We start from the raw sequence: 25167 nt of genomic DNA on the forward strand, positions 1-25167 counted from the left end.
TCTTATATGTGGGATGTAAAATATGACACAAATGAACTTATCTACAAAACAGAAACAGACGCACAGACATAGAGAACAGACTTGTGGTTGCCGAGTGGGGGGCAGTGGGGGAGGGATGGACTGGGAGTTTGGGATTAGCAGATGCAAACTAGTACATATAGGATGGATACACCACAAGGTCCTACTGTATAGCACACGGAACTATATCCAATATCCTGCGATAAACCATAATGGAAAAGAATATGAAAAGGAATTTGTGTGTGTGTGTAACTGAATCACTTTGCTATGCAGCAGAAATTAACACAATTTTGTAAATCAACTATGTGTCAATAAAATAAATTTCTAAAAAAGTTTAAAAAAGTCTTCACTTTTGCACTGTTTAATATGGTTTTTAAAGGGGATAGACTGTATAATGCCTGTCAGTAGGAGGTTTAATAAATTATAATATATTGACATGACAGAATATCCTGTAACTGTGAAAAAGAATAGAATATGACAAAGTGGAAAACATAATGCAGAATATTAAGTATATTACAGTCTCATTTTTATGTGAAAATATATAAAGTTTATATTTGTCTTATATATGGAGAATGCCACAGACAAACTTAACAATGATTAACAGTGATTTAATTAACAGTGATTATTTCTGGGGGATAGGACTACAGGGAACTTGTCAGCTCTCTATACATTTCCGAATTTGGAATTATATATTATTTTTTATAATTAGGAGATAGCGGACATTAAAAAAGTATAGTGAACAGATATTTTGTTGTTGCATCTTATAAAAAGTGAAGAATTGGAAGCAATATGAATGTTCAAATATATGAAAATATATTTATGGTACTTCCATTCCTGGAATTTTGTATATAGCTTTGAGATACAATGCTAAGTGAAAAAACAGATATGAAATTATGTGTGTGTATGGATTACTATATAAAATGAACATAATAACCAAAATATTAACAAAATAATAATATTAATAAATATTAATAACAGTTCTTCTCTAGGTGGAAGAACTATGTATATATTTTTGTGTGTGCTCAGTTGGTTTGTTTTCCAAATTTTCTGTAATGAATTATACTTTTTGTATTACTCTTGGTAATGGGAAAAACCTCATCACTATTATTCTTTTAAATTCAATTGTTAAAAAAATGAATGAAATTTGGGAGGCTTGGCTATTGGTGGTGTAGTAGAGAATCAAATTCTTTGATGTGTGTAAAAATGTTTTTAAAACTGTAAAACATTACACATGTGAAAATATTTATATCATATTTTTTTGTGCATAGTGTTTTGCCCAAGAACAGTTTTTCTGGTTAGAATTTTATTGGGCTGGGCTAAAAGTTCATTTGGGTTTTCCGTAACATGGAAAAACCCAAATGAACTTTTTGGCCAACCAATATACTATGCATCTTGTCCTTCAGCTTCTCCTTTTATAATGAACAGAAAGGGATACCTTCTTTGAATTCTCTTTGGTGTAATTTCTTCTGTATAAGGTCAAATATTTGTTCAGCCCCCCTTCACCAGAGGATCTCAGAGCACTTTGTACAAAAATACCCCTTTTTTCTATTGGTGGGAGATGGAGGTGACATAACTTAAATTTCTGTAATACCTTGACTGAAGATCTAGGGATCAGACTTGTTATGTATTCAGTTGCACGCATCATTTAAAGATGGGCGAGGGGTTTCCCTGGTGGCGCAGTGGTTAGGAATCCGCCTGCCAATGCAGGGAACACGTGTTCGAGCCCTGCTCTGGGAAGATCCCACATGCCGCGGAGCAACTAAGCCCCTGTGCCACGACTACTGAGCCTGCTCTCTAGAGCCCGTGAGCCACAACTACTGAGCCCGTGTGCCACATCTACTGAAGCCCGCGCACCTAGAGCCTGTGCTCCGCAACGAGAGAAGCCACCTCAATGAGAAGCCTGCGCACCGCAGTGAAGAGAAGCCCCCGCTCGCCGCAGCTAGAGAAAGCCTGCGCACAGCAACGAAGACCCAATGCAGCCCAAAAAAAAAAAAAAAAAACGGCAAAATGAAAGACCCGGTGGCGCTAGTGAGTGAAGGTGATTCTAGAAGCCTTTTCTGACTCAAGGAGCTAGTGAGTGATGGTGGTGGTGAGGTGTTCCATTTGAATGTTATGCCACTACCTGTGCTACTGCCAGTAGGTAGCTTTAATGACACTGAAAAATGATTAAGATGTATGTAGAGGAGGGGAAGATGAGGTAGTCAACTCCTCATTGTCTTTTGTCTGGAGTGATGTTTAAGGGGTAGTATATTGCTCAGGGGCACAGGTGTATCTACTCTTTTTTTGGGCTTTGGAGCTCTGTTGAACTACTGTCATTCACAATGTGCTTTTATCACACGTTTCTCCTGTAGTTTTAAGGAAAAAGTGTTTTTATGGTCGTGAGTGGTTCGTGCCTATGAATTGTTCCCTGTTACACTCCGGATCCAGATATACCTGTGATCAGTTCTGGAGTTTGTTACCTGGTAGGGTGTATTTCCTTTTCTAGGTTAATAGCTACTAATGTTGCTGCCTGTTTGTTTCCTACTGTATTAGGTTTCACGTCCTTAGCAAGCTTCTGAGCTTCATGGCACCTATTGACCATACCACAATGAATGATGATGCCAGGTGAGTAATAGATTAATTATATGTCTCAAATGGCTTCATGACAGCCCAATACTGACCAGTTCTGCAGCCTGTCGCCCTCCCCATTTCTTCTTATCAGTGAACCATTTGTCACTGGCATCATAGCAAGGGTCCTTGTCACATCCCTTCACTCCCATCATTACTGTAAGACCAAAACAGAATTTCCGTGAATCTCAGTGCTGCCTCTGGTGGGTTTTTTGTTTGTTTTTGCTGTTTTGTTTTGTTTTTAACTTTAGCCACCTGCCTAGGACATCGGAGCTCTTCTCTAGACGGATGGGTTAGGACAGCACACACACTTGTTTCATGTGTTTGGGGGTTTTATGCATATGTTCTCCTTTTAAAAATGGGTCTAGAGATTGCTCTAGAGATGTGCATTATGTTGTGTTTGTTCAGGCTGCTGTTGAGGTTTTTTGTTTTTTTTGAGTATTTTTACAAAAGAAGTACGTGCTCATTTTACAAAGCTGAAACAAGATAGAAATGTGTACAGAAGAAAATGTATACGTGTACTCAATTCGGAGATAACCACTTTTTAAAGAATCATTCCTTCTGTATTTATTAGTTGGCATTCTACTACATCATAATATTTTTATAATATTATTTATCTATCCATATTCCTTCTCCTTGATTTATTTAGCATTTATTTATTCATTTATATCAGTATGGATTCATGCTCTCCTATTTTATTCAATTAATTATGATCCGTTACTGTCATTATTTATTTTGATTTAAAATTGTCTCAGATTAATAGAAGCCCCTTCAAGCTGGCTTGCATCTTTTTGAGATGTCCCCAATTACTCCTTGAGTGCTTCCTTACTTTCCACCACAGCAAGGTGTTCTAGGCTCATCTTCTATTTTCTCTGTTCCAGCCCTGGAATCAGTCTTTCTCCAAGGAGTCCTCACTCTTTTTAGTGAATTGCGGTTTTTAGAACCTAAGGTCTGGGTGCTGGGGTACTCATCGTTCTGGGTGTCATTGTTCGTAGGCGCTCTCAGCGTATAGAGGTAGGAAATGCGTGTATATACACATACCCGTACATAGGAGACAACCACTTTTAGTATCTCAGAATATTTCCTTTCAGTCTTTGAGTTCCCTTTTAGTATGTTCTGGTTTTTCTTTTTATATAATTAAAATTATATTCAACAATATAGAATTATAGTCTGTATTGTGATTTTTTTCTTTAAATATTTTGTATACTGTGATCATTTCTTGTCATTAAAATTATTCAAAAATTTAAATGACTGTGTAATATTTTTATAATATTACCTATTTAGCCATTCACTAATTGTTGGAAATTTAAATTGTTTTTAATTATCATTGTTGTAATGCTGTGGTAGACATTTTAAAACGTAAGTTTTCACCAAGTGAAATTATTGGTCATAATGTAGGCATGTGTGGGTTTTGCCAGCTTTATCCCTCAAGCTACATTCAACCTTTTTATTTGAGAGTATTTAGTTTGCTAATAAACCCCATCAGATTTCCCCCCTTGCTTGAAAAGTAGTAGATGTGCAAGTTTAGTTGAACACAATGATTATCAATTTTTTGTTTGCATTTGTTCAGTGCTTTGAGTACAAAATAGCTTAGGGGTGGCGCTGAGTCCATTTATACGCACATCTTTCTGACTTCCTATGCTCTCCTGTGCTTTGCAAATGAATGCCTTTGTCTGGCTGGGTTTTGTTTGTTTGTTTTTCCATTTATTTCTGGGTCTAATCTGTTTTTAAAAATAATAGAGTGAGGGACTTCCCTGGTGGTGCAGTGGTTAAGAATCCGCCTGCCAATACAGGGGACACAGGTTCGAGCCCTGGTCCAGGAAGATCATACATGCCATACATAGAGCAACTAAGCCCGTGTGCCACAACTACTGAGCCTGCACTCTAGAGCCCAAGAGCCACAACTGCTGAGCCCCTGCTCCACAACTACTGAAGCCTGTGAGTCCTAGAGCCCATGCGCTGCAACTACTGAGCCCATGCGCCGCAACTACTGAGCCCATGCGCCGCAACTGCTGAGCCCACGCACCAGAACTACTGAAGCCCATGCCCTCTAGGGCCCACGTGCCACAACTACTGAGCCCGCGTACTGCAACTGCTGAGGCCTGTGCGCCTAGAGCCCATGCTCCACAACAAGAGAAGCCACCGAGAAGCCACCACGATGAGAAGCCCGTGCACCGCAACGAAGAGTAGCCCCCGCTTGCCACAACTAGAGAAAGCCCACGTGCAGCAACGAAGACCCAGCGCAGCCAATAAATAAGTAAATAAATAAGTAAATAAATAAATAAAAACGAGAAAAATTAAAAAAATAATAGAGTAAAATGAATGCTTCTTAGGTTCTCTGTCAGGATGACATGAAAAAATTACTTCAATAGAAAAGGAAAACTAGGCACTTAAAAACTAAAATCCATTAAGGTAACATTATTATCCCAGGCATAAAGTGAAATCTAGTTTAAGTATTGGTGGCATCTTTTGAATATAGTACTACTAGATCATTTAGAAATCGATTGTCATTCCTAGCTGGGATTTTTCTTGAATCACCTGATACCCCTGGACACTCAGGTTTCCAGAATCTTGTTTATTCACTCATAGTTTTTGTTTTTGTTTTTTTTTTCCACTCATAGTTTTTAAGGGTCTACTATATGCTAGACATAAAGTTTATTTGAAAACGACGTTATTATTTAGGATTATGTTGGGCTTGGTCTGCAAGAAACATATAAAATATGACTACAGAGGTATAAGCAAATGGGAGTTTATTTTTCTGACAGAATAATCCTAGGGGTGGCAGGTAATTACTGGCAGTGGTTTTTCCCTTTTCAGTAGTATTAAGGCCAGCATACCTTGGTCTTCCCCCTGTGGTCGCAAGGTGGTTGCTGCAGCTTTAGCCATCAAGTATGCATTCCAGTCAGGAAGAAGAGGAAAGGAGTGGTGTCAGCCATACTGATTTTCTTTTGTCAGAATGCCCTCCAAAAACGACTTCTCATATCTCATTGGCCATAACTCTGTTATGTTGCCACTTCAGGTAGAGCAGGCAAGGGAGGAGGAGGGGTTGGGAATGTGTTTGCTGGGTAACAGTGTGGCATTTGGTGTTGGGGATGGGGGGAAGCTATCCCTTGTGGATGTTGCTAATTATCAGCATTGTTCTCCAGCTGGTTTAGCCACTTTGTAACAAGGAATTTACTAAAAGTGTTACAGCTGGAGAACTGAGCATTTGTTTTTACCAAGTACACTCCCTTTGCATTGTGTTTCTTGAGGACACAGAGGCAGACATCCACGTTACTGCTCGTGCTCCATGGTCTGAATAGGCCAGACTAACTATAGGCAGAGTAAGTGAGTATTAGCTCTTTCTGCTTCTGGTATCAAATATTCCAGGGCCCGTAGGTAGTGTTAGGTAGTATCTTTTTTTTAAAAACTGTATGTATCTTAAGAAGGAGGCCGTCATAGCTTCGCCTATTTTGTTTTTTGTTTAGGTAATTCCATAACTGGAAATAATCCAGCACTGTTCTATTTGGTTTCTCACCTTGTACGCCACAAAATATTGAGGAATGGGAAACTTTCATTTCAGCATCAGTGCATACTATTGGTACTTTTCTCCAAGTGAATGGTTCTGGTTTTGATAAGTTACAGATATGTCATTCTTTTTTTTTTTTTTTTTTAACAATGGTATAGATTTATTGAAGGTAAAGTTCTGGGAAAAATTCAACCCATTTTTATAGTTGTATCTATGGTAGAGTAGAACAAAGTTACAGATATGTCATTCTTGGTGTGCATGTATGAATAGAGAATTTTTTATGATTTTGAAGTAGAGAAAGGCTTTGTAAGCACGACACGAAGGCCAGAAGCCACGGGGAAAGTACTAGTAGCTATGACTACATAAGAGTCACAGTGAAAAAGATATCAAAAACAAAGTTATAAGTAAATGACAAACTGGGAAGAAAAAGTTCAATGTAACATTACTGTGTAAGAATGCTATGGAAAGAGTTTTTACAGATCTCTAAGAATATCCCAATAAAAGTAATGGGTAAAGCATGTCAACAAGCAAACTTAGAAATCATAAAAGAAAAACCGCAAATGGCCAAAAAATATAAAGACTGTCAATCTCATTAATCAAATAAATGGATATTAAAATAATGAGATTTCATTTTTTTCTTATTAAATTGGAAAACATTAAAAGAGTGATAATCACTAACGTCGATGGTGTGAGGAAACAGACGCTTTCATTTACTGTTGTTAGGAATGTAAATGGCAAAATCATTTTGGAGGGCTATTTGGCAATGTTTTTCAAAATTTTAAATGTAAATGTATCTGTTGACCCAGAGAAATCCACTTCTAGGAATTGACCTAAGGAGACCTAAGGAAATAGCAAGTTCGCAAATATTTTTATATCAAGGATCTTTATTGCAACATTGTTTATAATGGGGAAAAATAAGAAACAATCCAAATGACCATCAGTAGGGAACTAGTTAAAATAAATCACAGAAAATCATTCAATGAAGTTATAAGCAACTGTTAAAGGAGGAAGTGGAGCTGTAAGTATTAACATAATGTTTAATGTAATAAGTAGGCTACAGAATACTATATCATAATCCTACTTTTGAGTAAATAAACATGTATGATTGAAAAAAAAAGTGGCGCCTTACAAAAAATATATATATATATTATACTGTCATGGAAAGATCTCCAGGTTATTTTGTTAACTAGAAAAAGAAACATCCATTTATGTAATATCCATTTATGTTTTTAAAATAAATATTAAACAGCTGTATATGTATACATATGTATGGATATGTTATAGAGCTTAGGAAAATGCCCGGAAAGGCCATACATAAATAATATTTAAAATGTTTACCTACAGGGAGGGGACTGGGAGGAGGAAGGGGCAAAGGGAGGTTTTCAACTTTTTTTTTTTTTTCATACATCTATTTTGCTCTAATTTCCTGCCATGAGGATGCATTCATATTAACTGTCACTAAAAAAAATAAGAAGCTCTGAAACAGTGTACACCAAACTCTTCACATGTTTATTGCTGGGCAGGGTGCAGTAGAAGACACATTTTACTTTCTAGTCTATTATTTCTGTAGTATTTGATTTTTTTTTTTGCAATAAACTTGTATTGCTTTTTATCAACAGAATAGGACATGTTCATTTTGAAAATCATATCTATAATATAAAGAGGAGGTGGGAAGGTCCTGATTTTCTCTATTGAATTATTACATAAATGAAAGAGCTTCTTTCCCTTAAGGCTTCTGCCCTGTGAGCCATTTGGATAAAACTGGCTTTTGAATACCCGAGTAGCTTCTGTCCCAGCCCACCCCTCCCCTTTTTTAATCATGGTGAAAAATTACATAACAAAATTTCCAGCCCTTTTGATTTCTTATTCTCAGAGGCCACTCTACCTGGGGTTCCTACCATACCCAGGTCTGGAGAGAGAAGCCCTTCTCTTTAGTTGTGTCTTGGGTCCAATTTGTTGCTCCACACGTGTGCCTAAGTTGGATTAATACCCAGTATTAATAAAGAGAGGAGAAGGGGGGAATCCCAGTATGATTACTCATCCTTGAATCCCCCATGTCCGTTGTCCAGTTTGAGCTCAAATTTGGACTTGGTCAAATTGAATTGAGACTAGAACATAGCTTTCATTAAGGGAGAGAGAGCAGAGATCTTTAACACAGGGTATTAAAATACCCTTAGTGGAGGAAGAAGTACTATCTGTAAAAGGATCTTTAGAAAGGTAGTGGCGTCTTCATATTTCTGCTGATACGTATTCTTTTCTCATGCTAGGAAATTTTCTCTTCAAGCAATCTATATTTTAAAAAGTCTTTTTAAATGCAGAGTAGCCCAGTTTGCTCCTGTATTACCAGATTTCCCTTTGGGGCGTCTCTAGGTAAGCTTTGCATACTGATTGAAATGCCTTTACAGGCCCTCAGGTTTCCTTTGCTAGTGAAAGTCTCATGTAACCCCTGACACTTCTGCTGGTCCGGTAGTAGGAGGTAGGCAGGTGGTTTCTATTGCAGGCCTGATGAATGCTCCCAGTTCTGGGAGGAGAGGCGTTGGTGGTATGGTGGTTAGCATAGCTGCCTTTCAGTACTGGGAGGAAAGAAAAGAAATTCAACTTTGCCCCTGTATCATGTGTTGCGTGCGAGAGAGGGGTTACCATGAGTCTAAAAAGGATCGCTGGCTTTGCTGGACCCTCAGGTACTCTTGGCACGGGGCAACACATCTCCCAGAGCAGCTCCTGTTTGCCCTTCAGAGTCATCTTTGCAAAGAGGGCAGAAGTGTCATGTGATGCTGTAGAGGCAGAGTTATCAGTGGGCTGAGGAGGACAAAGGGCTTGCTGTCTCATTGGCAGAGAATCCCTCTAAGCATATTGTCACCACTGAGAACAGGTCAGTGTGTTACTTGCATGATTTACAGGATTGCTGTTCACTTCTCTGACTACTGAAGTTATTCTAAGCTTATCAAGGACATTTTAGAAGCAGAGCTCACTTTACATGGTGTGAAAGCCCTGGAGTGCTGTTAAGACCAGAGGGAGGGTGAAGTGAAAATTCAGGTGATCTTTTATTATCGTTCTAACAAAATGAAGAATTTGTCGGTTGTGGAAATAATCATCTGGGGTTTTGCCTGTGTTTTTGAAAGACCCTCTGAGGCAGACTTTTAAAGAAGTTTGTTCTTTTTCGTTTGCTGGGTAGATGTAGGTCAGATAGTAAAATGCTAGCGTGACAAGTAGGAGAAGTAAATTCTGAGTAAGACTCTGAGACAGGTCGAGATGTGTTCCTCAGAACTGGCCACCGCCCCAGATTTGGGACGGGGAATGCATGGGAACTGCTTACTCTGTCAGCGTGGGTTTTGTTGTCAGCACAGAACAGGTCTAAGCGGCAGCAGTCAGTCTGGTGCCTAAGAAAATTGGTGTTTGCCTTGCACTTACTGCTGCTTCAGAGAGCATTTATTAGATAAACCCAGTTCTGGTACTGTTCATTGAAAGGGTAGGTTATTGTATTTTCCTAAGAAGCTTTTTTTCTCGTTACAAAAATGATAGCAATATCAACATTTTGTAGGTACTCCATTCCTTTGCAAAGAACTTAAATTCTCAGTAGGAACAGCAAGAATTTTCATTTTAACCCCCCACTCTCTGCCCCCAGATAAAAAACCACTTTCCCCTCTCTTTTTATAAAGCTACTGGCTTTAGAAAGAACAAGGAGAGAATCCTTTAATGATAACTGCTAAGCACCAAATACATTATTGTTTTACATCTGGAGTTTTAGAAATGTACAAATGTAATCCAGCCTTGTAAGGTGCTTTGTCAACATCACTGCCACGTTGTTCTTGAAGTGCCTCGGTATAATAGAATTTGTACAGGCAGTTTATCTTCCGCGTGCCATTTTTGTGTGTGGGTCTGTACCCTAAGTATGGGCACATTCTACCACTCTCCTGATGGTGTTCTTTTCTCCCTAATTGGTAATCCAGAGGTTACTTAGACCATTTTTGATTCCCCGTTACCTACTTTACCCCCCCCCCCCATTTTTATTAGCCATAATGCACCGAATCGTGGTGAAATATTCTGATGAAGTTTGCTTAGCATTTGAGAGCACATCAGCTAATAACCCCGGAAATACCCTCCATAGAGCATTTTTCGTTGGTTAAAAACTTGAGAGCAAGAATGGTTAAGATATAGAGGTTTTTTCTGAGGCTTCTTATCTCCTAAAAAGACACAGGTTGTTCTGACAGGTGAAACAAGCCCGAGCAAATATGCAACATTGATCTAATCAGCAGGAACGAGCTCGAAACTTGCACTGGTGCTGTCTTTCCCCAGCATCATTAAAGGCTCCCATTACTCTTATTAGAGGTTCCCTCTTTTCCTTATCAGATTACAGAATGAACATAACTCATGGCAGTGATTTGATCTCTTGTTAAAGAGGATTACAGCTTTGCATTAACTCGGATTGACACAGTTTATAATTTGCTTGTTGATGCTCAGGCGGGCGGCATCACACGTTTGACCCCCCAGCAGTGCTGAAGGGAAAGGACCCCCATATATCATCATTAAAGATGGCGTCCAGCACGGAGCGAGGGGGCCTGGGGCCTTCCTCCTCCAGAAACGTCAGAAAGGACAAAGAGAACATTCTCAAGTTCAAACCTGACACTTGGGCCAGAGTTTTAAAACTGGATTGCAAAGAAAGCACTGCTCTCGTTTCTTCCATATTTCCTGGTTCGCTGGTTTGCAGTCCTCACACAGTTCTAAAGAATTTGCATTCTCAAATTCAAGCCTTGGTTCCAAGCAGGTTGTAGAGAGAGAAAAGCACATTTTCTAGAAGAGATTGTAGATGCTGAACAGATAAATCTTTCCCCAGAATAGGGTTTCTTAACTATAGTTCTCATTTCTGCAGTCAAATTCCCATCATTTCTTCAAAAGATTGTGAATCTTATTCTTCTCCCAAAGGGATATTTCACATTCATTAAAGTGAGTGTAAATGTTTCTCTTAAGGAATTATTATTTTTAAGTTTTTGTATTCTATTATTATTGTCTTTTAAAATGTAATATCTTACAGATACTGTATTAGTCACAATGAAGTAACTTGCAAGGAGGTAGGCCACAGCTAATGTTTTTCACCTGAATTTAGATTAGTCATCCATTCATATTATGAATACATTTCCCACAGTGATCACTGAGCCACCTGAGCAGCTTGGGTTGCTAAGATGTGCAGATCACCTCAGTTTTTGTGTTCATCCTTTGCTCTCATTTATCCACCCTAAGTCTGCCACCCTATTTCTGATTGGCAGTGAAATGGCATGGAATGATAACTTCATATTCCACTTATTATTATTTTTTTTGGATCTCAGTTCCTTGACCAGGGATTGAACTCAGGCCACGGCAGTGAAAGCCCGGAATCCTAACCACTAGGCCACCAGGGAACTCCCTCAGATTCCACTTACTGAACATTTACTATATGTCAGACACTGTTCTAAACTCTTCATATGTATTTTCATTCGGTCCTTATAAGAAACCACTAAAGTGGTTGACCTTATCTGTGTTCTATGCTAAGAATACTGAGGCACAGAGCAGTTGAGTAATTTGCCCAAGACAAACAGCAAGTTTGTAGGGGAGCTGGTTTATGCATCTGGGAGTGTAGCTCCTGACCCCTGCCCCTGTTTTCAAGAAATCAGCAAGCTTATTTATTTTATTTATTTATTTTTGGCTGTGTTGAGTCTTCGTTGCTGCGCCTGGGCTTTCTCTAGTTGTGCTGAGCGGGAGCTACTCTTCGTTGCGGTGCGTGGGCTTCTCATTGCGGTGGCTTCTCTTGTTGCGGAGCACGGGCTCTAGGCGTGCGGGCTTCAGTAGTTGTGGCTCGCGGGCCCTAGAGCGCAGGCTTAGCAGTTGTGGTGCACGGGCCTAGTTGCTCCGTGGCATGTGGGATCTCCGCGGAGACGGGCTCAAACCCGTGTCGCCTGCATTGGCAGGCAGATTCTTAACCACTGCGCCACCAGGGAAGCCCAAGAAGTCAGCAAGCTTTTATGAGACTGACACGCTGCCTGCTTTGCTAAGAGGGCAGACAGCAAGCTTTTAGAAATACGTGGGAATCCTGTGCCAAAGGGAAGCTGCCTCCCCACCCACGGCACACATACACAGAGCCTTTCTCTCCATTAAAAACTTGTTTGGATTAAAATGATTGTTTCTTTCTGTTATAATAAAGATGCTTTCTATATAAGAAGGTTTTACCTGTTAAGCCATTCACAGTTTAGTGTGAATCACTGAATTTCCAGGCCTGCTCTTATGGTTACACCATTCTTTGATTCCAAAGACCCTAAACCTCATAATTAGCTTTGAAACCTGGTCCGGTGTATTCAGTCCATTTGCTCTTGACAGTTCTCTTTCTCCCGGATTCAGGTGCCTGTCACCTTCTTTCCTTAGAGACTACATTTTTCCCCTATAATAAAAACAAAAGGGACTTCCCTGGCAGTCCAGGGGTTAAGACTTTGCCTTCCAGTGCAGGGGATGCGGGTTCGATCCTTGGTCGGGGAGCTAAGATCCCACATTACCTCACGGCCAAAAAACCAAAACATAAATCAGAAGCAATATTGTAACAAATTCAATAAAGACTTTAAAATGGTCCACATCAAAAAGAATCTTGGGCTTCCCTGGTGGCGCAGTGGTTAAGAATCCGCCTGCCAGTGCAGGGAACACGGGTTCGAGCCCTAGTCCGGGAAGATCCCACATGCAGCGGAGCAGCTAAGCCCGTGTGCCACAGCTACTGAGCCAGCGCTCTAGACCCCGCGAGCCACAACTACTGAAGCCTGCGCGCCTAGAGCCTGTGCTCAGCAACAAGAGAAGCCACCGCAGTGAGAAGCCCACGCATCGCAACGAAGAGTAGCCCCTGCTCACCGCAACTAGAGAAAGCCCGCGCGCAGCAACAAAGACCCAGTGCAGCCAAAAATAAATAAATAAATCAATTTATTTTTTTAAAAAATCTTAAAAACAAAAACAGAACCTTCTTATGGAAGAAAATTTGGAAAATACAGAAAGGACAAAGGAAATTCATGTTACCTGCTACTAGGAATTGAATATTATTACTACTACTAATATATATTTTCTTGCAGAACTTTTTGTGTGTATATTTTATAAAGATATATTCATATATGTTTGAATCCCTTTTTCCAGTTAACTTTATATTATAAGCATTTTAATACCATTAAATATTTTAAAGACATCTTAATGACTTTATAATATTCAATTATGGAATATTTATTCTTAGACGTTTAGGTTATTTCTGATTGTTTTCATTTCTCTTTAAGGAATGCTGCAGTGAACATATTTGTATAGAAATCCATGTTCTAGGTTTTGCTTGTATCTTTAGGTTCTAAGGAGTAGAAGGGTAATTCCTGGGTCAAAGGCAAAAACTTAAAAAAAAATTTTTTTTTATTGCAGTATAGTTGTTTTACAATGTCGTGTTAGTTTCTGGTGTATAGCAAAGTGATTCAGTTATATATGTACTTTCAGGGGTTCGTGATGGGTTGTACTGATTTACATCCCCCCTCCCCCCACCTGAGGCTCATGTCATTTACCTTTGCTGATACGGAGAGTTCAACAACAGTGACACTTTACTGAGGCCCTGCAGTGTGCTAGGCACTGGGCTAAGTATCTAATGTTTATTTTCTCATTTAATCATAGCCTTGAAGAGTCTGTATGTTTATTAATCATTTGTATTTCTGTTTTTATCCTTTGTCCAGTTTTTCCTTTGGGTTTAATTTTTCTTTGCAGTTTGTGTGAATTCTACATATTATGATTATATACCATATTTCCTATTTTTTGTAGCTCTCCCCGTTTGCTCACCTGTTGGTATTAACGATCTTTATTGGTCATATGTAAGTTTTACTTTTTATGTGATCTAATAGATAACACCTTTTTCTTAGGAGTGTTTTTCATTGCGTTTATGCTTAGGCATTCCCTCCCGGATCCCAGGGTGAGCTGTTTGCTGATATTTTCTCTTGCTTTTTTCTGATTTCTTACGTTTGGTCTGCTTGGAACTTTATTTTCGTATATCATTCAGTGGTCTCTACTCTCCAGTCCTACGGCTTTGTGAGCCCAGATTTTTTTTCTTCCCACATAGACTGTTAACACCAACAGCTTCTTGACCCCCCGTCTGATTTAATTAGTTCTGTGCATCGTTGCCAGATTGCACCTTCCTAAAATACCACTTAGAAAACGCTATTCCTTGTCGCCTACAGCGTAAAAGCCACACTCGAACCTGCCACTCAAGGCCTGCAGTGATTTGTCACCCTGCTACCTTTCTCTCCTCACCACCTGGTTTGGTGTGCACGTTCTTTGTGCTGTTCTGCCGGCCCCCGAGGTCCCAGCACACACTCCCTCCTCCTCCCGCTTGTGTCTCTTAATTCTGCTCACCCCTGCCCTGCCTGCATCCTTTCCTGTTGCAGGGTCCGTAGTCCTTGGTACACACCAGCCTTTCCAGAGAGCCTTTAATGGTTCCCCACCCCCGACTGAGGTGTGGCTCTTTTGTCCTTGAACCCCTGTTTTATTTGTTCCTCTCTAACTGTACTTATTACAGTTCACAAAAACACTTATTCGGGTTTTTTTCTTGCTAAGAATGCTTCATTTATAAGTCAAAGTACAATAGTATGCGTATGTTTACTATAATCCTGTGTTTGGTATTATCGAGTTAGATGACTTGGAGAGATTTTAGTAAAAATGTATGGTATTATACTCATACATTTGCAATAATATATTTTGATTCCAATTGAATCCTGCCTTACTTACTATATAGCATTTTTGTAGCAGAAGTTTTATTTGCAAAACAATTTAAGTCTTTTCCCAGTTGATGTCAGCCTTCTCTGGGCTAGAGAACTGACTCGGGATCCTTGAGCACCTGTTCTGCCCCAGCTCACAGACAGTGTGACCTTGAAGAAATCTTCTCTCTGGGCCTTAGTTTCCTTCTTTATAAAGTGAAAATAGTCCTTCTTGCTTATTAGAGTCTTGAGAATGAAATGTTCTTTATAATTTTTTTGTTTCTGAGAAGGACTGTTTTAATGATATCTGTACAAATAGGTAAATAAACAAAATTTACATTTTCCCATGTGTACATATTATGTCATTGTTCCTTTGCCTGCAACGCAGACATACCCATTTCTGTGCAAACCTGAGAAGAGTTGGCTGTAGGTCTCCTGTCTGAAATGCCTTTAAAGGCCTTCAGCTTATGAGTCTGTTGCTTGTAAGCAATTTGCTGGTAAGATTATTTTTGCAAACAATCCCTATAAGATGAATGAACAAAGGCTTCTTGCCTCTTTTACTAAAATCTCTCCAAGTCATCTAACTCTAATATACAGATCTTCATCGACTTACAGTGGGGTTACATCTCGATAAACCTATTGCAGTTTAAAAATAACATAAGTCGAAAATGCATTTAATACACCTGAGCTACTGACATCACTGCCTGAACCTCGCCCACCTTAACCGTGCTCAGAACACTCACATTAGCCTGCAGTTGGGCAGAATCATCCAACACAAAGCCTATTTCATAATAAAGTGTTGAGTGTCTCATGTCATTGATCGAATACTGTACTGAGAGTGAACAACGGGAGGGCTGTCTGGGCACAGAGTGGTTGTCAGTGTGTCGGTTGTCCAGCCCCGTGATCGTGTGGCTGACCGGGGGCTGCGCTGCCCAGCATCCCAAGAGGGGATCTGCCGCACATCCCCGGCCCGGAAAGAGAGAGGTCACAGCTCAAAACTGGAAGTACACTTTCTACTAAGTGCACATTGCTTTCGCACCATCGTAAAGTGGAAACATCCTGAGTCGAGCCGTTGTAAGTCGGGGACCGTCCACACTTTGCCCTGTTCCCACGGCACTCTGTACACGGCAGTTCACCGGCCGTGCAGACCCTAATCCTCTCCACGCGAGGATGTCGCACCGCCTGAGAGCCGGCTCCATAGTTTGTTCTTCGCTCCTGGCCACATTGGAAAAGCCCTAGAAATAAGGAGAGTCCAGCTCTGGGACTTGTCATGCCCAGTCCTTTACTTAGAGAGTTTTGGAGGTCTTTTAACTTAGGATGAACCCTGGGAAAAGATCTTTCAAGAACACTCTTGTATTTCAATTGCTCCCAAGGGTGTACACCACAAACTTGTTCATACTGTTGGTTTTCTCCTGCCCATCTTGGCTGTGATAACCATACCGGGTTTGGTTTCTGGTGGCCCTTCTACAAATTATTAGTTACTGTGGAAACATGGAGTGTTCAGACAGGGCTCAGTGATGACCAGTTCTCATTGTAGGTCAGCTTTTTTGGAATGCTCTCAGGATTTGTTTGGTTTAAGAAGACAGTTCTGGAATGACTCCTGTACGTGCATTAACAAGGCATAATAGTCCTTGGTTCCCTTTTGTTATTTTTAGTGTTGGTATTAAGTGTCACAGCAAAAAAAAGATATTTAGAGAAAGGGCATTGCCTGAGTGTACTTGGAGTTCCAGGTGCTGGGAAGCAGGGCATTTGTAATGGGAAGCTGTTACTAACTACCCTGGAAACAAGGTCTTGAATGAGCCAACCACACCTTGTGTTTTATCCATTGTCTTCCTCTGGGGAGCAGAACACTTTATAAACATTAACTCTTTTACCCTCTGGGCACATCCACTTAAAAGGTAAATAAGACTGAAGGCTCTTTCTTCTCCAATATAGATGAGGAAACGTCAGCCCAGAGAGGGAAATTACTGGATCCGAAGAAGGGGAGGCGTTCGTGGCCTGGGGTGTTTGGAGTCCGCACCTTGGACCTGGCAGCCTGGTGGCCACAGGAGCTGCCCCTTTCTGCTTCCCGGAGGCGGGCGAGGGCTGGGCCTTCTGTCGCGCGTGGGATGTGAAAGGCTGCAGGGAGGAGCAGCTGTCCTTCAGCGCTCCGTGCTCCTCTACAAGAAGGGAGAGATCAATACACATTTTCTCCTACGGCGCTGGCGGCGCTCGGCCTCCTCGTCCTCGCCCGCCTCTCCATCCTGCAGGGGAGGCGCAGCCGGGCCGCAGAACAGAGTCACCAGCTTCCAGGGGCAGAAACGCAGACCTCTCGTTCTGCACGGAGCAGCCAGGCTTTTAAAAACCAGTCCCATAACTGGCCAAGGTCATCAGATTGCTGACTTCAGTGACTAGCTGGTGAACCGAGTTGCGTGGGTGGGGAGGTGGCCAGTTGCAGACACCCGGAAGCTGATGGCTCCTGGGCACTCCTCGTGGGGTTAGTTGCCCCGGCAGGTGTCTGGGAGAAACCTTTTTTCCAAATTTCTCTCTGATTTACGGAGGAGAGGAGGAAGTTCTTTGAAGGAAACCATTAAAAACCAAGAAAGAGTGACAGAGGGAGGGCATCAGTTTGCATTCTGTCAATTAATATAAGTGAACTGTCCAAACAAGATCCCTATCTCAGGGAGGATTTTATTTTTTAATCAGAAAATGTGGTGTTGGTACCTATAACTTTGTAGCTTCCTACCATTAAACAGTTAAGTGTTGGACATGAATAACAGAATCTGCTGCCATGATTAACAAAGGTAGTTGAGGTGGCAGAATCGCCCTGCAGGGCCTGGTGCCGTCAGTGGCCAGTTTATTGGAGTTGGATGCAGTGCGAAGGTGGGACGTGGGCCCTCTGGCCGTAGGCGGCTTTTGCACCCAGGAGATCGGCAGGGCTGAGAGCGTGGATGAGTTGGCCAGGGGAGGGGTCGAGAGAGAAGGGAGGAGGGCCTAGAACAGAACCCAGGAGAAGGGCTATGGGAGGAAGATAAAAAAGACCAAGAGGGCAGAGCAGAAACAGAACGCGGGCGGGCGCACCCTGGGGGGAGCGTGTGGATGGTGACCTTTGTGTCCTGCGGGCTGGTGTTTGTGTGCTCAGTAGTTGCCGCTTGTATGTTCGGATTAGGACTGGGTATTTTTTGGTAAAGTAAGTAATGGAATGCCTTGCTGAAACTCTGTGGGTTGACGACAGATACCCTTGTTAATTTCTGTGTGTTTTGATCCCCTCAGAGTAGCCTTAAACTGGAGCTGAGAGAAGCATCATACGCCCGCCCCTGCCTGGCCCTGGGTCATTGGGCAGCGGTCCTGATAGGGATACAAATGTAACTCAGTGTCAGCCTCCCCTTCCGTGGGGTTGAAGGAAGTGATTCACGTCTAAGCAGTGAAGCATCCCCTGGCTTTTAACAGGAGCTGTTAGAGGGGCTGCTGTTTGGACAAGGAGCTTCATCTTCCTGAAGCCAGCAGCCACAAAGCCATAAACACAACACCAGCCAACTCTATTGCCAGCATCGCGGGGGCTTGTGGCGTTAATATTAAACATCGCCAGCAAGGCAGAGAGCTCCGCAGCCCAGCCACAGAATAAAAATAAATAAAAGTAAAGAGAAGACCCCACTAAAAGCGGTGAGATGATTTGTCGTCTTCCCTTTGTGAGGCCATTTGTCTTCTCTCGCGTCAAATCTGTTATAAAACAGTCAAACTGTGAAAGTGGAAATCATCCCAGGAATATGGAATATTAATGCACAGGAGAGGAGGCGACATCCCTTTTGTCAACAGTCCCTCCCACCCCCCTCCACTTTTTTGCAAGTCCCACCAAGGTAAATTATTTTTCTTTAAAAGAATTTGAAAGGCTTGAAACTAGTGGTAGGGATGATGGAAGTTTCAAGTGTTTTTCTTCCTTGTGTAAGTGGAGTGAATTTGTAACTGGCTTGGGAGCAAGGAGGGAGCGCAAGTGGGGAGAAAACCTTTACAGATTCACCCCTCGCTCCCTCTCACCTCTCCTTCCTCCTCCCAGCCGTTCAGTTCCTTTGTTTGGGGCCTGAACCTGCATCTTTGAACATTTATAAATCTTGAGTCTGTCTGATCTTTAGGAGACGGGCCAGAGGCCGTGTCATCATCTGTAATTTAAAGCTGTAGGGCTAAAAGCATTTGCAGAGGTTTGAAGGACCTGGTTCTGACCTGACCAAAGGAGCGAAATGGAACAGACCTTCCCGAGTCTCCTTCAAGCACTGGGGAGGATGGCGAGGAGAGCAGACACTCTAGGTAATTTATGGCCAGTTTGCTGGGAGCCTTGGTAGTTAGTTGCCTGGTCCACTGAGAAATGCGTCGTGTGCTGCCACCTTGTGGCAGATTTGGGCAGCTGCGGTGGGCTGCCTTGGAGCTTGTGAAGAGTTGAGCCTGGTTCTGATGGGAGATTTGCTTTGGGTCCAGATTTAGGTAATTAGTGATAGGTGAGGGCATTCTCTGAGTCACTATTACTTTGCCAACTTGATCCTGTTAAGAAATAAGACCTCAGTAAGAGAAGGTCGCTTTCTTCTCTTTTCATGTTTCTTGTGTGTGTGTGTGTGTGTGTGTGTGTGTGTGTGTGTGTGTGTGTTATTTTTTAGTATGCAGTTGTGCCGGCGTTTCGGGAGAGAAGCCCGAGACCCACTTTTTGTTAAGTGCTGGCCTTTCGGCTGCATTCAAAAATTCTGAGTCTTCTACTCGTTTTGTTTTACGTCATCCTACGTGATGCTCCCTCCGTTACAGGACGTACTTCTGTCCCTTCGCCTGCATTGTCCTCCTCACAACGCAGGCTCCCTGAGAGATGAAGGCCCGGAGTGTGGGCCCTGCCTCTGATCCCGCTGCTGTGATGTGCACGTGGGCCCCAGGAGCGCAGGGCAGCCTCCTGCCATCTGGACCAATATAGTCCCCCTCTTAGGTCATAGAAACAGTTCTCAGGCGTCTTTCTCTCGCCTGTAAAGTCTCTGATACAGAGTAGAGTGGATTGGGGTCAGAGGAGGCAGAAGGAATGAAAGGTTAAGGGAGGTGCCGTCGCGTCTCTAGTATCTGGGGAGCAGACCTCAAGGCAGCCAGAAGGTTAGGTTGGGAGGACCCCTTGGTTTGGTGCCAAGTGATGACTGGCAAGATATCTTTTTCAGCTGGCACTTGGGATGCCCTGGGCACGCTGGCAGGCAGAACAGAGAGACTGGAAGCTCTGTGAGGGCAGGAAAGGACGGGCTGAGAACAGAGGAGGTGGTAGAGCTCGCCCCGCGCACCTGGGCCGCCTGGACTGTCCAGACACGTGGGTGTGGGCTCGGAGAGCGAGGGCCTGCCCGTCAGCTCCTCGGCAACCTGGAGGGCTCCGAGGGGTTCCGCCAGGCCAGCAGGAGGACTCCAGCTCTGTCATGGCGGGAATGGAGTGAACTGTTTTCTTTTCACCCAGAAGAGACCAGATTTAGTCAGGGGAAGGCAGCAGTGGTTGAAATGCTGCCACGGGGAGGAGCAAGGAGCTGTCCCTCCTGGCTCCGGAGGACTGGACTGTGGGAGGGTCCCACAGCAGCAGAGGGGCGCCCGGCGAGAGGGAGAACATTGCCACCTCTCCGAGTGGAGTGGGCTGTCCAGACGGAGTTACCTGATACGTTCACCTTCCCCACGCAGGTTCCGCCGCGTTGTTCTTGTCTCTGTAATCCTACGAAAACCTAGCAGAGCAAATAGGCGTTCCTGTGTGTTTTATGAATTTATTATACCTTTGTGTTATACTTTGAGGGCAGGGACCATCCTCACGTAATACACATTTATAAGCCTCTACAGCACTAACAAGTAAAATGTTTTCCAAACACAAACGTGAAAAACATGCATCAGTAACATTGCCAGTGATTTTTAAAAGTACATCTGCAGTCAGCAACCACAGTGGTCAGCGTGAGTTTCTGTTCTTGCTGTGTCTGGACTGACTCGCAGGGATTCGGGTTTCGTTGAGGTTCTGCTGGACACGAGTGCTGCTGGAATTGGAGCCCTTAGTCTCACTTTCCCTTTGTGCGTTTCGTCACCCTTGGATTCTCAAATGTATGTCTAAGACATCAAGTTCCGCAGAAGCACGCGGCACAGGGCCCTCGGGTGTGCAGGGAAGGGGAGGGGATTATGGGGGAGGGAGGGCCCCCCCGCACACTCTGGGATGCGTCTTGTATATTTAGGGAGGACAACCCCCCGTCCCCCCCAGTGAAGCAACTAATGAACAATCTCAAATTAATCAAGGACAGATTCTGTGTATAGTTTTAATCAGGAAAGCAGCGATATTGTTTCTAGGGGCACACCCTGAAATCCCTGCGTATTGTACTTGCTCGGAGAATGGGATGTACTTTTGGAGGCTGTGCAGGTTTCTTTGGGGAGCGGTGGCCTGGCTGCTTTCTCCCTGCTGTCTGCTCGCCTTTGGCCCCAGGGCCAGGGGGGTGCAGCTTGGGGGTGTCCGGGCCGGAGGAGGAGGAGGAGGAGCGGGGTGTCTGGGGCGAGGCCTGGGCGGCTCCTTCAGTCCCAGGTGCCGCGAGCTCCTGACCGAGCCAGCTGCCCCCCCGCACAGATCCTCTGCAGGGTTCAGGTGGCTCCTTTGTACTGTTTGCCCCGATGATGGCGTGGAAGCCCCTGGTCTGTGTCGCGGTCAGTGAGGAGTGCGCGTGGCTGGATGGCACCATGACGCACGTCCACCCGCGTCTCATTTAGGGCTGCTTCAAACCTCGCCCGCCACTCAAGTGATGGCATCTCACAGCCAGCTCGACCGGGCGCGCTTAAGTCTCTTCACAAGAGTCACATAATAAATAAGCCGAATCCCAGTACACACACACACACACACACACACACACACACACACACACACACACACACACACACACACACTCTGTCTTTATGGAAGATGGCTACTAATCCATGATCATTTTTTTCCAGAAACAGGTTTTATGATAATATAGTAAAAATATTAAATTAGAAAATGCCTCACTAAAGGTTATAAAACCTTACTACATTAGAGATAGGTAATTATCCCCTCTATAGCCTAAATGACAGTTTAAAAGAAATAAAAATGTTAGTGCTCATTACTTGCTTTTGTAGTTGCAATAAAGGGTAAGTTAAATTTTAATTCAAGGAAGAGCCCCTGCTACCGACCTTCTACCTTAGGTCCAAGTCCTGTTAATTACTCTGCAGGTTATTCTCCTGCATGATACCCACATTAATACATTTTCTACAGTGGACATTCCCACTGGCCATTGAGGCCAGGAGTGTGGGGGGAGGGTGACAGAGGGGGGAAGGCATTTCAGCTCAGTGATTCAAATCTTGATTCTTAATGTGATAGGGAGCAGGAATTATATATTTTTAAAAAACCAACTTCGTTATGCATAGCCTTAAGGGGACCTCAAGTATTAAACTATACACTTACCCTGGAGAATCGGACGGAGATGAGGTTAACCTGAAGGACTGATAGCTCAGCTTCTCTGGGCGGCTCAGTCCCGGTTAGGAAGGATGCTGCAGGGAAAGGCGCTTTGTGCAGCAGAAGGCAGCCCGACCCTCTGTCCCATGGTGGCTTTTCATCCCCTAGTTCTGTTTTTAGTTTTGTGTTCCCGCCTTGGGATGGGATAGGGATATGGACGCAGCCTGTTTCTTTCCAGTGCCTTCCCCTGCCCTGAGCACTGGCCCCAGGTCTAGCATCTGCCTGGGTCTGGGGCAACGCTCAGGACGCCCTCCGCCTCAGTCTTCCTCCTGGGCCGTGCAGAAATCTTCCCACCGGAAAGGAGACAGAGAGGTGGCAGGAATCAGATTTCCAGCTCTTTCCTGAGAGGCTCTCAGCAGCCCTGCCTGAGAGCCTGCCCGAGCCGGAGCTGCCAGTCCTCCTTCTCCCTCGCCTTTCGCAGTTGTCCTCTCCAGACACGAAGCCCCTCCTTACCCTGACATGGGACGTTACTCTGGAGTGGGGAACCTCACAAAAGGACCGGTCAAAATACGGTGTAGGCATTGCAACCGGCCGTGACCCAGGACTGGGTAACAGAGCCCTGCCGGTCAGGTGGCTTCCAGGTCTTTATTCTCAGCAAAATTGCAGGAGAACCTAATTGAGTTGTCAGCTGGTAGATCATTAAAACTAAGTTTTGGTGGTAGATCACTCTGTGATTGGGGGGTGGTTAATTCAGAAGGAATTAAAAGAATTGAGTATCATTGCTATAACAAAACTCTCCCATTCCCACATCTACTTGTTTGTGTGGCAAGGTTTCTCATCACTTCTGTCTACAAAAACTAAAAAATTGGAATAGAATTGGTGCTGAACCCTCTTTCATTCTAGCAATAAATTATATTCATCCATGGAATGGGAATGGAGGGGAAAGCCTCGTCCATATCATTGAGAGATAATTTCCAGTAACATTTTACATATTTATGTATATTAAAATTTTACCAAAATTATACTACATTTTATTATATTGTTATTGTATATATCAGTTATATCCTAATAATAATTGTAATGATAACACAATCCAGAAGTAATTTTTAGAAATTACTTAGAGCCTTATGGTCCCAAGAAATGAAAATATTTCAACTTTTCAAATTTCAGAAAGTGTTTCAATTTGCATACTTATTTTTGTGGCCAAGAAGTATGATAGTGTGATCAATAAAAGACTTTCAAGCATAAAACAATTATATTAGGACAAAAATCTGTAGGGAAAAATCAAATGGAAATACAAGTTTAAAAAGAGAAAGATGCTGTAAAATTTCCAAATTAAAGAGTTTGTTTATGTGTTGTTTAAGTGAGTGATGATGGGTATCAGATCAGTATGGCATATAGATTCCATTGGGCGTTATTACAAAATGGATGTAAGAGTTATTTTAAAAGTTGGTATTCACAGATTTGTGGTAATTATATCCTTTGTGACTATTAACTTCATCAAGAAAAATATTATATGTCAACTTAAAAATGTGTGCAGGGGCTGTGGGATTTTGTAGAGTTCTGTTAGGGGGTACGCAGAGAGACTCGAGGACCAGCCCCTGGACCCCACCCTTCGTGGCCGTGGTTTTCCCAGCTCTGTCCCCGGCGGGTCCTCCGCAGGGAAAAAGAAGGGCTTGGGCCGAGCTGAGCAGCCGGAGTCTGGGGGTCTTCATCCTGGTGATACTCCTGGACCCCAGGAAGGTCTGCTTTGTCCATCTCTAGAGTCCTTAGAGTTGGGGCTGAGGGGGATGGAGGCGGGGGAAGAGGAGACGGGAACAGGAAAGTCTTTTAGGAGGCTGTCACCGCATTCTGGGTAAGAGATGGTAAGATCTGAAATAACGGAGCCTGGAGGAGCAGGGAAGTTTGAGATACTTTGAAGGTAAAAACGGTCACTGATTGGTGGTCATGGGTGAGGGAGACTTAAAGTTGAAATTGCTTGGGGATTCTTAGATTGGAATAATCCCTTACTCATATTTTCTCCCTTTTCTGTAAAAATATTTTAAGAGCCCAGACCACTCAGCTTTCCAGGTTGCTTTGCCATGAACAGCTGCATGTTTGTCAGCTTTGCCCACCTGAGTGTGAAATGATGTTCTATCAAAACGTGGGTTTCAGCATTTCCCTCTCTGCTCCTGACACGTGAACCCTGCTGCGGGCAGTAACTGCCGCGTTAGCCCAGACGGTTTGCCGATGTCACTGCGCGGAGAGGAAGCATTTGCTCGGTGGTAATGATGGGGTCTGGTGCAGGCGAGCACGGCGAGGCTGGGAAGGGATGATTGTGAAGGGCTAAATGGTATGGTGCCTCTGCAGCTCCCTCTCATCAGATGTCTCAGCCTTAAAGCCACACTGTCCTCTTTGTCATGGCGACTCTCCCCTTAACACCATTTAATTTCTTTGTGGAACTGGCTAGAGAGACTTGTACTTATTGGCAAGTAGGCAGGCCATCGCGTGATAAAGTGACGCCTGGGCAGGGCATCTCTGTCCTTTGTGTGATGGAGCTGGTGATTTGGCAGCCACTGCCTCTGGAAGGGAGGCTGCCTGCCTCTCATTTGCATGTGGTCTGAAGCTGCCTTCCGCCTTTGTACGCGCGTGTCCGGGCCGGCCAAGGCCGAGCCAGGCAGATGTGTACAGCTCAGGAACAAAAGAGACCCTGGAGCTCCGGGTGAACCTGCATCCTTTGTTTATAGGTCCAGGGGCACCATGGTCGGCTGAGGGCACCAGCAAATTCTTGGCAATAAAATTCCTATAATAATACAGGAGACCCACTGTTTTCTGGCTGCACTTTCCCTGCCTGCCACGTGGTCCCCAGCATGATAAGGTTTGTTTATATCCGTGGCTTCTGCGGTTCCTTCTTTAAG

At 43.3% G+C, this 25167-nt stretch overlaps 1 protein-coding gene across 3 annotated transcripts in view; it reads left to right on the forward strand.

Moving 5' to 3' along the window:
• AATF (apoptosis antagonizing transcription factor) overlaps positions 1–25167 on the forward strand; it is a 103048-nt gene that overhangs the window by 76387 nt on the left and 1494 nt on the right. Inside the window, exon 11 of one of the 3 annotated variants that reach the window (XM_082440026.1) lies at positions 2551–2622. The exons of 1 other annotated variant lie outside the window; for it this stretch is intronic. In XM_082440026.1, the coding sequence (XP_082296152.1) occupies positions 2551–2622 (72 nt within the window). Of the gene's footprint in view, positions 1–2550; positions 2623–25167 lie in introns of those variants that run through there. One more of the 3 variants, XM_082440028.1, reaches the window with a different exon arrangement.

The sequence above is a fragment of the Balaenoptera physalus genome (assembly GCF_965194825.1).
Source record: "Balaenoptera physalus genome assembly, chromosome: 20".
Classification (NCBI taxonomy): domain Eukaryota; kingdom Metazoa; phylum Chordata; class Mammalia; order Artiodactyla; family Balaenopteridae; genus Balaenoptera; species Balaenoptera physalus.